General features: G+C 33.3%; 1 protein-coding gene across 11 annotated transcripts in view; it reads left to right on the forward strand.

Moving 5' to 3' along the window:
• The window catches only part of PCCA (propionyl-CoA carboxylase subunit alpha), a 360,250-nt gene that overhangs the window by 164,475 nt on the left and 182,585 nt on the right, over positions 1 to 13,190 (forward strand). For 8 of the 11 annotated variants that reach the window (XM_069467608.1, XM_069467610.1, XM_069467606.1 and 5 more), the window contains 4 exons: positions 1,507 to 1,650; positions 2,995 to 3,069; positions 7,314 to 7,382; positions 9,342 to 9,417. In XM_069467608.1, the coding sequence (XP_069323709.1) occupies positions 1,507 to 1,650; positions 2,995 to 3,069; positions 7,314 to 7,382; positions 9,342 to 9,417 (364 nt within the window). The remainder of the gene's footprint in view (positions 1 to 1,506; positions 1,651 to 2,994; positions 3,070 to 7,313; positions 7,383 to 9,341; positions 9,418 to 13,190) is intronic. The other 3 variants (XM_069467609.1, XM_069467611.1, XM_069467615.1) reach the window with 1 other exon arrangement.

The raw sequence follows: 13,190 nt of genomic DNA on the forward strand, positions 1-13,190 counted from the left end.
CACCTAATGGGTGTATTGGTATTAATATATAGTAAAGCACCTGGCGCATAGTAGGTTCACCTCTTGAATAGTTATAGTGCTGAGATGCTTTCTCATATGAAATTGGTTTCTAGCAATATTAGAGGGGCTTTATAGCTTTATTATTAATATATTTATCATATAGAGTTTTGTTTCTTGCAAAACCATAATTTATTTTCAAATACATATATTTTTAACTATCTAATAAGATCTTTATTTAGTGTCACATTTATTTTACAAAGGGTGGATGGTTATTTTAATGATGATTTGTCATTAAAATTATGTCAAAATGTCTTAAAATGTTGTCGAAACTGTAAACAAACTCATAACACACACAGAGCTAATTATGGATACCATCTGTTTATTTTTACAAAGCTTTTTTTTTTTAAGACCATGGCATTGTCTGCTTATGATAAGCTTCAAGATTATTATAATGACTAAGTCCTGTCCTTCAATTAGTGTAGTTGAAGATGGGAGGATAATTCATTTGTTCACTGACCTTTTCCTGTGTCAGAGTGTATGAAATATGACATGTCATGATAAAGAAACTATTGTGAAGTACATTTAGAACATACTTAATTTTTACAAAGAAAAAAAATTATCAAAGCAGCAGATGTGGCCACGGTTTTATTTGTTTTTTTAAAACTTATTCAAGATTTTAGATGAAAGACAGATTATCTGCTCTTTTCCAGTGCTGTGAGTGATTTTACTTTAACTCAAGTTTAAGAATTTGTAAATGGTTGATCAAATTTATAATGACATGTATCCCTGTTCATGTACTTATATGTCAGTGCATGTTTTTGTACACATGTATCCCATGTGTTAGTGTGGAAAGCCAGGTATTCCCATGACAGCATCAGACAAAGTAGTTATCAGCAGTTTGCTGAGAGAGCAGAGTGATTTCACTAGCTCAGTTTTGCTATTGTGCATGCTAAGCACTCCCCAAGTCAGTCTGGAGGGAAAGCAACCTGAAGGATCCATCTGCTCCTTTCTGCTACACTGCATTGATGCAAGATTACGCTAATCTGGCTGCTTGTCAGGACAGGTTAGTGAAAGCATGCAAGTGGGTGAGACAGGGTAGACCAGCGCTTTGGAAAATCATGAGCTGCCCTTCTAGATGCCATGTTAAGTGTAGCAGAATAGGTTAATTATCAGCTACGTTGAGGATTGCAGAGAAGTAAATGTGGTTTTCAGTTAAGAATTAGTTTCAGAATTAAGATTGTTAGACATTATTGAACCACATAAATCAAAACTGGGAAAAGTAAAACAGTTTAAAAATACTTTTTAGGCACTAGTTTTTTGTATCATGATTTGTGTACTGTATTGTGTTTATTTTTTCATTTTATTCTCCTAGCTAGATTTTCAGTCAAGTATGATTAAATGTTAAATAAAATTAATCTCATTCTACCCAAAAACTTTTGGAATTTTTCTTGTTTATTTGCGTTACCTTTTTCTACACCTATTGACTGGCAGATCTTGGCCTTGCAGGTTGAGCATCCTGTCACAGAATGCATTACTGGCCTGGACCTAGTCCAAGAAATGATCCGTGTTGCTAAGGGTTACCCTCTCAGGCACAAACAAGCTGATATTCCCATCAACGGCTGGGCAGTTGAATGTCGGGTTTATGCGGAGGTAAAATGAATGATGCTGGGAGGAAGGATGGTTGTTGTGTCCATAGTCATGAGAGGTGGTTTAGCTAAACCACAAGGTAAAGTTAGGGTTTTATAACTTGTGTCAAGTATTTAATTATGTAATCCATAATTAAACCAGAAAAAAAATAGATAATTTTGACATAATTCAAAATAGCTTTAGAGAATTGGGTTTAATTAATTCTCATATGTTTCTGGATAGGGAAATAGCTATTAATCTGTTAAGAGGCAGCAAAGCATTAAATATTCTTGAGCTTGAATGGATTGGTTTTTGTTTTGTTTGCTTTCAAACCACATTAGCAAGAAATAGCATTTATTAATATTTCTGTGGGGTTTTTTTAAGCACCTGGCTTGGGTACGTGTTAGCTGTTGATTTGACATTTACTTAAACTTTTTTCCAACAGTTAAAACAATAATTTTGTCCTTTATGATTATATGAAAGTAACAAAATTTAAATTATAAAGCTTTTGGTAAAACATGTATTCAATTCATAATCTTTATTATGGGCTTTACTCATAAACTCTCAGGCCAATACTTTTATATTATTTTATAACTATAAAAATCAGATAATAGAGCAGTCAACATCTGAAAATCCCCTTTTCAAATGATTAAAGCAAAAATGCAAGGTAACATTTGTGCCATCTTTTACTTTTAGACATCAAAGATATCTGTCAAAATAAAAAAATCAGTATCTATGTTTATAGATACTAAAAGTTGTTCTAAATCTTTTTTAAGGAGCTTAAATACATATTTTGGCATGATTATATTGCTCTTGTTTTTTTATCATATTTTAAGTGGTATTCCTTTCTTACTATGATACTGAACTCATCTATTCTGATTATCTAAGATATTTACAAATGAAGGGCATATCTACTAGCACGTGCAAAGTTTCTTTTCAGGTCTTTATTTGAAGAACACAGATTCTCAAGTTTTACCATATGTGAGCTGTTTTGAGAAGTAAGAAAAACAAATATCTTTAGTGCACCACATTTGTTGTTCTGAACTTGAGTATGTTTTGATGTAGGGTCTAGGTTATTTTATTTTTGCCCAAGGCATTCTAAGAAGCTTTATAAAAAGTTGGAATTTTACCAATTTCAATAGAGTATGATCAAGGTCAGGCTAAATTCTGCTTACAATTCTGTTTCATTTTTAAGTGCACTTCTAAGTTGCCTAGAGTATAAGACAATAATATTCTGAAATCTGTGATTTGGTAAATATCGTATGTTGAAAATAAACCTATAAATGCTCATTCATTGTATAAATATTTAACCTTACTTGTGCTGATTTATATTTCAAAGACTGTACTTCCTTTCCTTTGAACTTCCAGGACCCCTACAAGTCTTTTGGTTTACCGTCTATTGGGAGATTGTCTCAGTACCAAGAACCATTACATCTACCTGGTGTAAGTCATTAAGCTGTAATACCAACTGAGGGGTTAAAATCTTGATTTATGTTATACTTTTATGTTAAAGCATGTCAACACCAAAGGGTGTAAATTGCAGGACAAGTGAAATTCATGGGGAATCAGTTTTGTGTTTAAAACAATTTTTTTTTTTTTTTTTGGTATTTTATAGTGTTCAGGAATGTCAGAATTCACTTGACAGGGGAAGTCTGTAGATATCTGATGATACTAATGATAGTTTAGAATGTTCCCAATTCTTTCAAAAATTATAATCAAAAAGATCATGAATCTTAAGAATGGGAAATGACTTCTTTGTGTTACAATTTAATCTTTTCAATAAATCTAATCCAGCTCCCCTGTATGGTCACATGTCAAGAGATTCAAGCACAAGATCAGCTCGTTAATTGAAAAGGACTAAGGAAAACAAAGTGTACCTCATTCTGTTAAGTGTCTCAGACTTTAGGAAGTATATATTATTTATATCAGTTAAAAGTAATCACTGTCCACTTCATTGCATAGTTCTGTATTTAATAGCTGTTCTTTAAATAGTTTTTGTTGTATAAAAAGAACAAGGACATACCCTTTCTCTTAATCAAGGTAATAAGTGCATATCTATATGACATTATGTTAGCTATGTTAGCTAGTGGATGACAAGGCTGTACCATCTGTGAATATGATTATTCAGTTTGATTACTGGCATGAAGATGGTGAAAGATTACAGGAAGAATTCTAAATTTGAAGATGTTATTAGATATATGATTTATTTCACTTTTTAAATTGTTTTTGCCCATGTGCTTTCTAAAGGGACTTGACCCTTTCTAGGCTTGGAGACTCCATGCTGTGTTCAAAGCCTGAAGGCAGAAAAAAAATTGTAAAGATTTAACAGGCATTATGTGACATTAAATAGCAGATGAGAAAACAAGTATCACAGGGACATATCTAAACACTTTTTTAATCAAAGAAAAAAGTATTAAATAAGAATTCATAATGATTACTCTAGTTGTTAGAAGTTTTCACCATGTTGTAAATAGCTAACAGGATGTCAAACATTTTGCCCTCGCAAGTTTTTGCAATTTGCAATTTTCAAACGTGAGACCTGTTGAAAGTACAAGTGATAATGGACAAACTATACCCCCTACAGTCTTTGTCCCACCAAATCTTTCTTCAATTAATGCTGCAGCAGGAGTTTTATGTAATAACATTTGCAGTTGTGAGCCATCCATAGAAAGAAAAAACAATTAAAATGCCTTAAATGTTCTGCTTACTGCTGTTATTTGCTTGTGTGAATGTTGCATGTCAGCTAAATGGACCAAGGAATAGATAAAGTGATTGGGTGCAGGAGAGTGCACACTAAGCTTTGTCTATCATTATTGCTGGGAGCGATCAAATTGATGTCAGCAGGACAGTAGATGCGTTGACAGCTGTAATTATGTATCTCCATGGTGATCACTTTTGGCCTGTCATGGAGGCCCACAAGTCCCCTCCCTTGGAAGCATTTAATCAGATTGGGCTGTCACTTGTCAGGTAGACATGGCGGGCTGGGAGTTGTGCTTAGGGGGAGAGGTGAATTGAGAATGAAGGGTGGGAGACGCCTGATAGTTTCACAGGGTCCGCTGTGGTACTGAAGAAGGAAATTTTAATTGTGCTAGAGGTTTCTGAGCAGTGGTTTGAGAATCTCATACAGAGTTGCTTGGGTGTTTTTGTTATGGTTTTTATTTTTTGTTTTTCCTTCTTGCCTTATTAAAACTCGATCAGTCAGTTTGACTTAGGAAACCACTTTTGGCTCTTACCTTTTTTTGATCACAGGAATACATACTTAAGAGTTAACTTGTGGTTTGTGCTTTTCATGTGCTTCATTATACCTGAAATTTATTTATATGGCAAAGATGAAGCTTTTCTTTTTGATCTTTGATCACCATAGTTTGTAAATTTGTTGTTTTCAGACCACAATTTTGTTCTCAGACATTTGGTTCCACCTCCATTTGACTTTATTCTTAAGGCTTTTAATGCAAATGTTTATAGCCTTTGTTTCCATGGAGGAATGGATACTTGATTTGACTTTTAATTTGTTGTTAAATATTACAATATGGCTGATTATTTTTTGGAAAAAGCTATGTAAACAGTAAATAATCAGAGTTTTAAACTGTCACACGCTCTGTGACAATTTTAACTTGGTGATGTTAATTTGCTTATACAAAGAGATATGGTGATTATATATATCTTGATTTTACCCTATGTTTTTAAATTAAAATGACATACCTTCTGTCACCATAATTTTAGTAAATAACAAAGACATATTTAGAAGCCATAGGCAACTTGACTTTTAGGATAGTATTATTCAAGGTAAATGAAATTTTAAGTTAAGAACTTTAGGAGAAAGTAATACTGTTATTGTCTGTTATTTTATTAACGTGTTCAACATCAAAGTTCCTCACTAGCTTTGTAGCAGTTTATGTAGCAAATGATAGGATATTTTTAAAGTCAAAAGTTTTAGAACTTGTACCAATCTTAGTTTTAAACATAGCTTTAGCAAGCATGCTATGGTTTTAAAAATGACATGGTGGTAAAATTCACTCTTTATGTGGTACTAAAATTAAGAAAATGAAAGCTCACAGGTTATGTAACCTGATTGCCAATTACTGTTTTGGGGCTGTTTAAATGTGGGGAAAAGGTAGATTGTGGTTTTACTGCTTTTAAAGCTTCTCTATTAATTTTTTCTAATTTTTATCAACACTGTGCATTCCATAGAACTTAAGTTTATGTCCTGAAATACGTTTTAAATCAACATAAAGCCAAGATAATTTGTAAGTGTGCTGAATGACTTTCATTTAAAATTAAGATTTTTGTATATAAATAGGAATACAAATACAAATATCCATTTTTTTGTGCTTACAAATACAGAAATAAAAGCCCTCCAGGTATGTTAATAATGTTACCTTTTACAACGTTACAAAGAGAATAATAGTAGTGTAATTTTTTTTTTTAAGAGAATGAAACTATGGCCCATCTTCTCATGTCACCATATAATAAAGCCATCATCATACCCTCATGTGGGTATCCTAGACAAGAGGTTCTACATGTGGTCCCTTGATAATTGCCCAAATTAAAATATTAAAGGCCTAACAGCCTCTGTGTTGACCTTTTTCTGCCTTGCTGCAGACAGATGAGCTGCTGTTTATTAGGAAGGCTTCTTCCCACAGGTGGAGAGCTACGTGAGCTTCCCCTCTTTTCTTCCCACCCCTTTACAATGTTGGGCATCAAAGTCCTGCTGTTCTCTCAGTTTCGATTCAATTCCTCTATCCTCAAGACCCCTAGGATATGCCTGGCAGTCTTAAGTATTTTGATTAGCTTTTAAATACTTCAGATTCCAAAACTTCATGATAATTTAATAAATATTCTGTCCTCAGCAACTGCTCATTTGAAAAGTTTTACATGGCTAACCTCTGTGCCTTACTGCTGGTATCAAACTGGGAGATGAAAACAAGAATCAGCGATGTACTAACTAACTTGTTGGCTGGTTAACAGCAATCAGGCTCTTCAAAAGAATATTTTGAACTCGTGCTATTTTTCCCCCCATGAAAATCGCAAAATCAGAACTCTAATTGGGGCTGTGTCCTTATAAAGCAAAGCGGTGGGAAAAGCTGTGTAAACATTAAAGCCTCAGGGGACTAACAGTAACAGAAAATAGTGTTTTACAGTTGAGAGAGTGAGGCAAAAAAGGAAAGTGTTGCAGACATGAAAGGCCCAGGCTTGAGTTCCTATGGAGGGAGGAGCAGGCTTGACCAGGGATTCATTCACTTGCGCTCTCAGAAGAGTGCAGGTGGGGAGTGCGGTTAGCAGGGGCGTCATCCATGCTTTGCAGCAGCTGGAAGACACCATCAGAGAGCCAAAAACGCATCCTGGGCATCCTGGCATAGTGATGCAGAAAGTTGTTTTTGTTTTGTTTTGGTTTTTGCTGTTTCTTAGTTTCTTCATTTAGTGGCAGTACAAAAAATACGTGTTGTATTATTGCATAGTAATAGATCAAGATCATTTGGTCTTTATGTATTTTTTAGGTTTTTTTTTTGTTTTCTAGAAGCTGAAATGTTATTTGAGATTGAAATTCTCATGAATGAATGAAATTGAATGAATGAATTCATGAATGAAATTGAAAATTCCATTTTCTCCATGGAAATTAAATTTGTGGTTAAAAAAAATATCTGCACAATATGAGTTACTTTCATTTTTTTCTTTCTTTCTCCTAGGTCCGGGTTGACAGTGGCATCCAACCAGGAAGTGATATTAGCATTTATTATGATCCTATGATTTCAAAAGTTAGTTTGATTTCTTAATGGATTCTTTCAGATTTCTTCTGAAAAAACAATGTACATATTTGAAAAGTCTGAAATTGGGCCTTAATCTAAGTCATGTACTGTATTAATTAATTATGTACTGATATAAATGTGAAAGCAGAGCACATTTTTTTCTTAAGAAAGAGAAAATCCAGCATCGTGTTAGTTTGTAATATTCCCTCCTCCCCAATCAAATCATACCACCACGCACACACACAATGATAATAATGATAAACATTTAACCAATGGTGCCAACCCAACTCATTGCAGTGAGAAGGAATTAAGTTGCCTTTTTGGCCATTTTGAAAATTGCCTGAGATGAAAGTATGAATGACAGGTAATATCAAGAAGTTGGGCTGATAGGCAGTGTTTGTTAGAGTACTTTTGACCTTTTCTCTTCAATTTTTATCAATTACTAATTAAGTAGATTTGACATAACTTTTATGTAAGAGTAAAAGATGTTTTGCCCACCTGTCTTTTCGAAGTTTGACTTCCAAAATAAATTAACAATTCTACTTAAATTTTCAGATCTTTAAAATCTTTAAAGTCTTACGACCTTATAAAATGTAAAATACTGTAGTAGTTAAAACTATAGGTTTTATTTAGGAAATCCTGTGTTCTCTAAAATGTTAGACATGTTTTGAGGAATGATTTCTTTATTAAACCCTATTTCTCATGATGGTGGTTTTTCCCCAACTGTACTTTTTCATGTAGTTGCAGTAAACAAACCATGTTTTATCTTTCTTTTTCACTTAAGTTTTTGCTCTAATATTGTTCAAATGAACTTTGGGTCTTTTGTTTATTAGGGAAACATGATTTAATTTAAAAATTAAAATACATAAAAACATAGATTGATTTTTAAATACATATGATTCCATTTTTAGATTAATATATTTCTGTTCATAAAAATGGCCCACAAATTAATTTTCAAACTGGCTTGGTATTGAAGAACTAACAAAGCATACTAAAATAATTCCAATCTACAAATTGACTGATGTAACCACTGGAAAAATTTTTAATGAATAGTGTTATTTTATTTCTAAGTTATATGAGATACATATAAATAGGCACTAAATCATATAGAGTAGTAAGATCTTTCTGTTTTTCTAATACAAGTACCCTTTGTTTCTAGGCTATATTGTGTATAAAACTGTGAATGATTCTTAAGATAGTCTTTTTTTTTTTTTTTACTACTTTGGTATTTAAAATTTTACTCTTTTTGCTATGAAAGTGTTAACTATTTAGGGTATCAAACTTGGAAAACACAGAAAAATAGGAAAATTTAAAAAAATTGAATCCTACCACTACTTTAGATGTTCATATCCTCTCCCAAATATTCACTTTTTTTTTTTGAGTTAAAGTCTCACTCTGTTGCCCTGAGCTAGAGTGCAATGGCCTCATCATCACTCAACGTCAAACTCCTGGCCCCAAACTATCTTCCTACCTCAGCCTCCCGAGTAGCTGGGACTACAGGCACACACCACCACACCCTGCTAATTTGAAAAAATTGCTTTTTGTAGAAACGAGATCTCACTATTGCCCAGGCTGGTCGTGAACTCCTGGGCTCAAGCCATCCTCCCGCCTCGGCCTCCCAAAGTGCTAGGATTACAGGCATGAGCCACAGTGCCTGGCCTTACATTATGATACATTTCCTTTTAAACTTTTTCTATTTTTATTTTTGTTACATTATTTGTTTTTGTCAAATTGCTCTTTACAATGATAATGGAATGTAGAAGAAAAGCCTAAAATTGCTTGATTCTAATATTTATATACTTAAAAATTTAATTGACGTATTTTTTTTGTTAAAAACTGAACAAAAGATGCAATTTCAAAAGATATTTTGGGAAATCTGTTATAAAATATTTTAATTTTTACTAGAATGAATCACTTAACATATAGATAGACATAAATATATGTATATATTTGTTTGCTTTCTTTTAGCTAATCACATATGGCTCTGATAGAACTGAAGCACTGAAGAGAATGGAAGATGCACTGGATAACTATGTTATTCGAGGTAAAAGCAAACATTTTCAGTCCTGATCCATATTATATATGGCATCCAGTACTAGGAAACAACTCAAGATTTACTAATTAGAGAATTCCATGGAACATTTGCTTATTATGTGTTTAAATAGAAATAAGAAAAGCTTGAATTAATTAAACTGACATACTAAGTATAGGTGTTTCATTTTCCTTAGCAGTCCTTTACATATACATCTTAAGTTATTTAGTTAAACTTGTGATTTATGATCTTTCCTAGATGAACATCTAGTATTTTGTAGCTCTATATTGTATGTGAAATGAGAGCCTTCAGAATAAAGAAACATTGGCCATTATAATTTCATAGTAATTTTGCTATATTATTGTTGATGGTTTGTTTTGTATGTTTGTTTTTTTGAAGTAGAAAACTTGAAAATTATGGTGATAAAAAGCATAGCAACCTACATTTCATTAGTTGGGGGTTGAAGGAAAAACTGTTTGTTTCTAGTATAGACTATTTTCTAGGAAATGCAATTTTATTACTTCATGTACAAATATAATTCTATTTTTAAGTTTTTTTTATGGTTTTATTTTTTATTAAGCCAGTTAAATTTAGCAGTGGGGGGGGGATATAATTCTAATGACTAACAAAATGTTATTCTATAAGCCTTTAGAGTGTATAGTGAAAACTGAATTAGGAGCAGCCATGACAAATAATTAAAGCAAAGTTACACTTATCCCCTTTAAGGAGTAAATCATATTCTAAATTTTATTAGCAACTTTCCATTAGTAATAGAAAGATTACTTTACCCAAAATAAATTGTCATAAAATAGTGGACTTTAATATCAAATTTAAAGTGTAAAATATAAGTTCCCTTTGAATTATGAGTAAACAGCATGGGTGTGAGAACATTCCATAGGAAAGACTGGCTACTGCACTGGCTACTGGTTTTGTTCTTTCCTCATGGCTCGAGGGGTGGAACAGTGGGGCTGGGAGGTTAGATTTGGAGGCTGAAGAGGTAGAACAGTGGTGGAACATGACTGCACAGCCCTCTTAAGACCAAATGGAGCTTTTATGCAAATTTCAAAAGGCCTCTCTTCGAGTGGACACAACTTAGGTCCTTGGCAGATGGACTGGAGCTTTGTGTGAAATAGAATAAGTGCTCTGTTCTCAGGGCACATCCTGCTCCGAGGCAGGAAGCCCAATTTAGCCATGGAGCTTGTCAAGCCTTTGCTTTGCCCCTTTGGCCAGATGCCTTTGTGTGGCGAAGAGTCTGTACTACTGTACTGTAGCACTCAGGGTCATTTAGTGGGTGTTTTTGCACATCTACCTTTCCCTGCTTATTTTCATCTAGTAACAAATTGTGTAATCCACACTTTTCTTCATCTTTTCTCACCCAATTTTTCCCTTGTTAGATCAGGAGAAATTTTTTTCCTTTCCTTCCCTTTTAGCATCACCCTCTTTTCTTCCCTTTTGTTAACTAACAAGTGATGGTGATTCTATCTAATCTCATGTGCTAGTGACTCATCCCAGTCCACTAAAGGGGAAAATATGAATAACAAGTTTTTAAGTGATTCTAGGTATAATTTTTTAAAAAAATCAACAAATCAATATCCAGAGCATCTAAAAATTTGAAATATTCCCTTCATGTTCTTTCTAGTTTATTTTCTATTTCCTTTTTTAGCCTTGATTATGGAGTATTTACTGGCATTATAACTTTTCTGTTTCTGATGTTTTAAGTAACATACCAATTTTCTCTATACATTGGTTATACAGGCCTTGAAGGGTCTATTTTCTTACAGAAATATTACTACTCCAAAGGTCACTTTAGTGAATGTTTGGGACACATGTCTAGTTTGGATGTTTGTCTATCTATGTGCGATTAACTATACATACATAGACATAAATAAGTTCCTTGGGAAGATTATTCCTGGAGGACTTTAAAGTATTTGTAAGCATATTCTATGGGTGTTTTCTCCTTTTTATCTTTGATTTTTTTTCTTGTGGTTGTTGAATTATTAGACTTTTGTTTAATTTAGGTGTTACTATAATAAGCTTGAAAAATAAATTCATGAGTTTGAGACTGAGGAAGAATATTTTGTCAAATCACATCTCTGTTAAACTTTGATATAAGACAACATAGCAGCATGGCATCTTGACAGTTTGTCAAAATATTAGATTAGTATTGGTCCCAACTAGAACTCTTGCTTCTGAAAGGAATATCCTATCATATTTACAGAGCACACTTTCAAGTATTATACTTAAATGAGCATGTTTTCCACTAATTTAGTTACCATATATGTAGGCTCATCAGTTACTATATTTTTTAATTGACTTAAATACTCAGTTGGCTTGCCATTGTTCTCCTAACTTTATATGAATCACATGTAAAAAAAAAATTTCATTGTGCAGATAGATTTTTTTCCAGGCTTAGTCTGAAATTCTGGTTTTGAATTATTGTGTTATAGGAGGAAGAAACCAGACAGACCTGGGTTCATATCCTGTCCTGACATCATTTAGTAATTATGTGATTTTTGTGAAATTACCTCTTTCTCGCTGAATCTCATATTCCACATTTTAACAATGGAATGATAGTTTCCGCCTTATAAATTAGTGGTGAGGATTAAATGAGATTAGGTATGTAAAGGGTATGGCACTATGCTGGCTTATATTGTTCAATAACTTTAGGTCCCATCATCTTTTCTCTCTCGTCATAATTATAAAACCACATATTTAATAATCATATTTCATAAATCACACCATCAATTAGTGATGCAAAATTTATTAAGCCATACATAAATAATATTGAAAGCCCATTTAAAGCCATTTCCAGTACTGTGCTTTCATTGCTCCCTGCTCCAGGAATTCTCTAGAGTATTTACCACCAGTGCAATAAAGTATTAATTGTGTAATTAACTTTAAATGTTGGATTATCATATAAGAATATTAGTTACATGGCATGGGGGCACCGATGATGGCCTTTATCTCATTTGCATGTATATATATTCCTAATGTTTAGCCTGTCTGACACATGGTAGGTGATTAATAAATGTTTGTTGAGTGAGTGAATGATTTCCTATCCCTGATTTCAAGGAGTTTTTAGTGTACTTGGTATGAGAAACACATGAACAAAGAAGCGTAATATCACTTTGTAGTTGCCGTAATAGTGAGGTGAAAAAATATAGTGGGAGTTGAAGGAGGCGGGTATAGTATATCTTTCTTTTCTCTCCTCTCCCTTTTGGTCCTTTGAAAGGAGTATGAGTACTGACTTAGGACTCACAGGTGACTTTTAAGAGTATCTCACTTTGTGCTGCCTTCAAATGACCTGCAGAGTGACAGCATTTTTTAAAAGACTGGTGACTTACCGTGCAGGTGAAATAAAGGGGATGGGCATCTTTAGACTGTGACTTGCTATGGTCTTTTGGGAAAATAATCTGGCATTAGATGTTAAAATAAAAGTATATACCTTTCGACCCAGCTGTTAATCTTTTGGTAATCTTTTCCTATAGAGTTAAAAGGCTGAATTGTGAGTTGATGTCCACCAGGACATCTACAACAGCATTGTTTGTAGCAGCCAAAATGCTGACCAACCACAGTGTCCACTAAATGCATGAATGATTAGATAAATTACAGTGCATTTTTTACTATAAAATACTATGTAGCTGTGATGTGGAGGCATGTCCCTGTATGTATTGTTAAAGTAGAAAAGCATCATGCAGAGTAATCTGCAGTACATTCTCATATTACTTAAACCCCCTCTCTATCCTAAAATACTTTTAATTATGTTTGGGTGAGCACAGAGAAAG

This window comes from Eulemur rufifrons, chromosome 4 (assembly GCF_041146395.1).
Source record: "Eulemur rufifrons isolate Redbay chromosome 4, OSU_ERuf_1, whole genome shotgun sequence".
Lineage (NCBI taxonomy): Eukaryota > Metazoa > Chordata > Mammalia > Primates > Lemuridae > Eulemur > Eulemur rufifrons.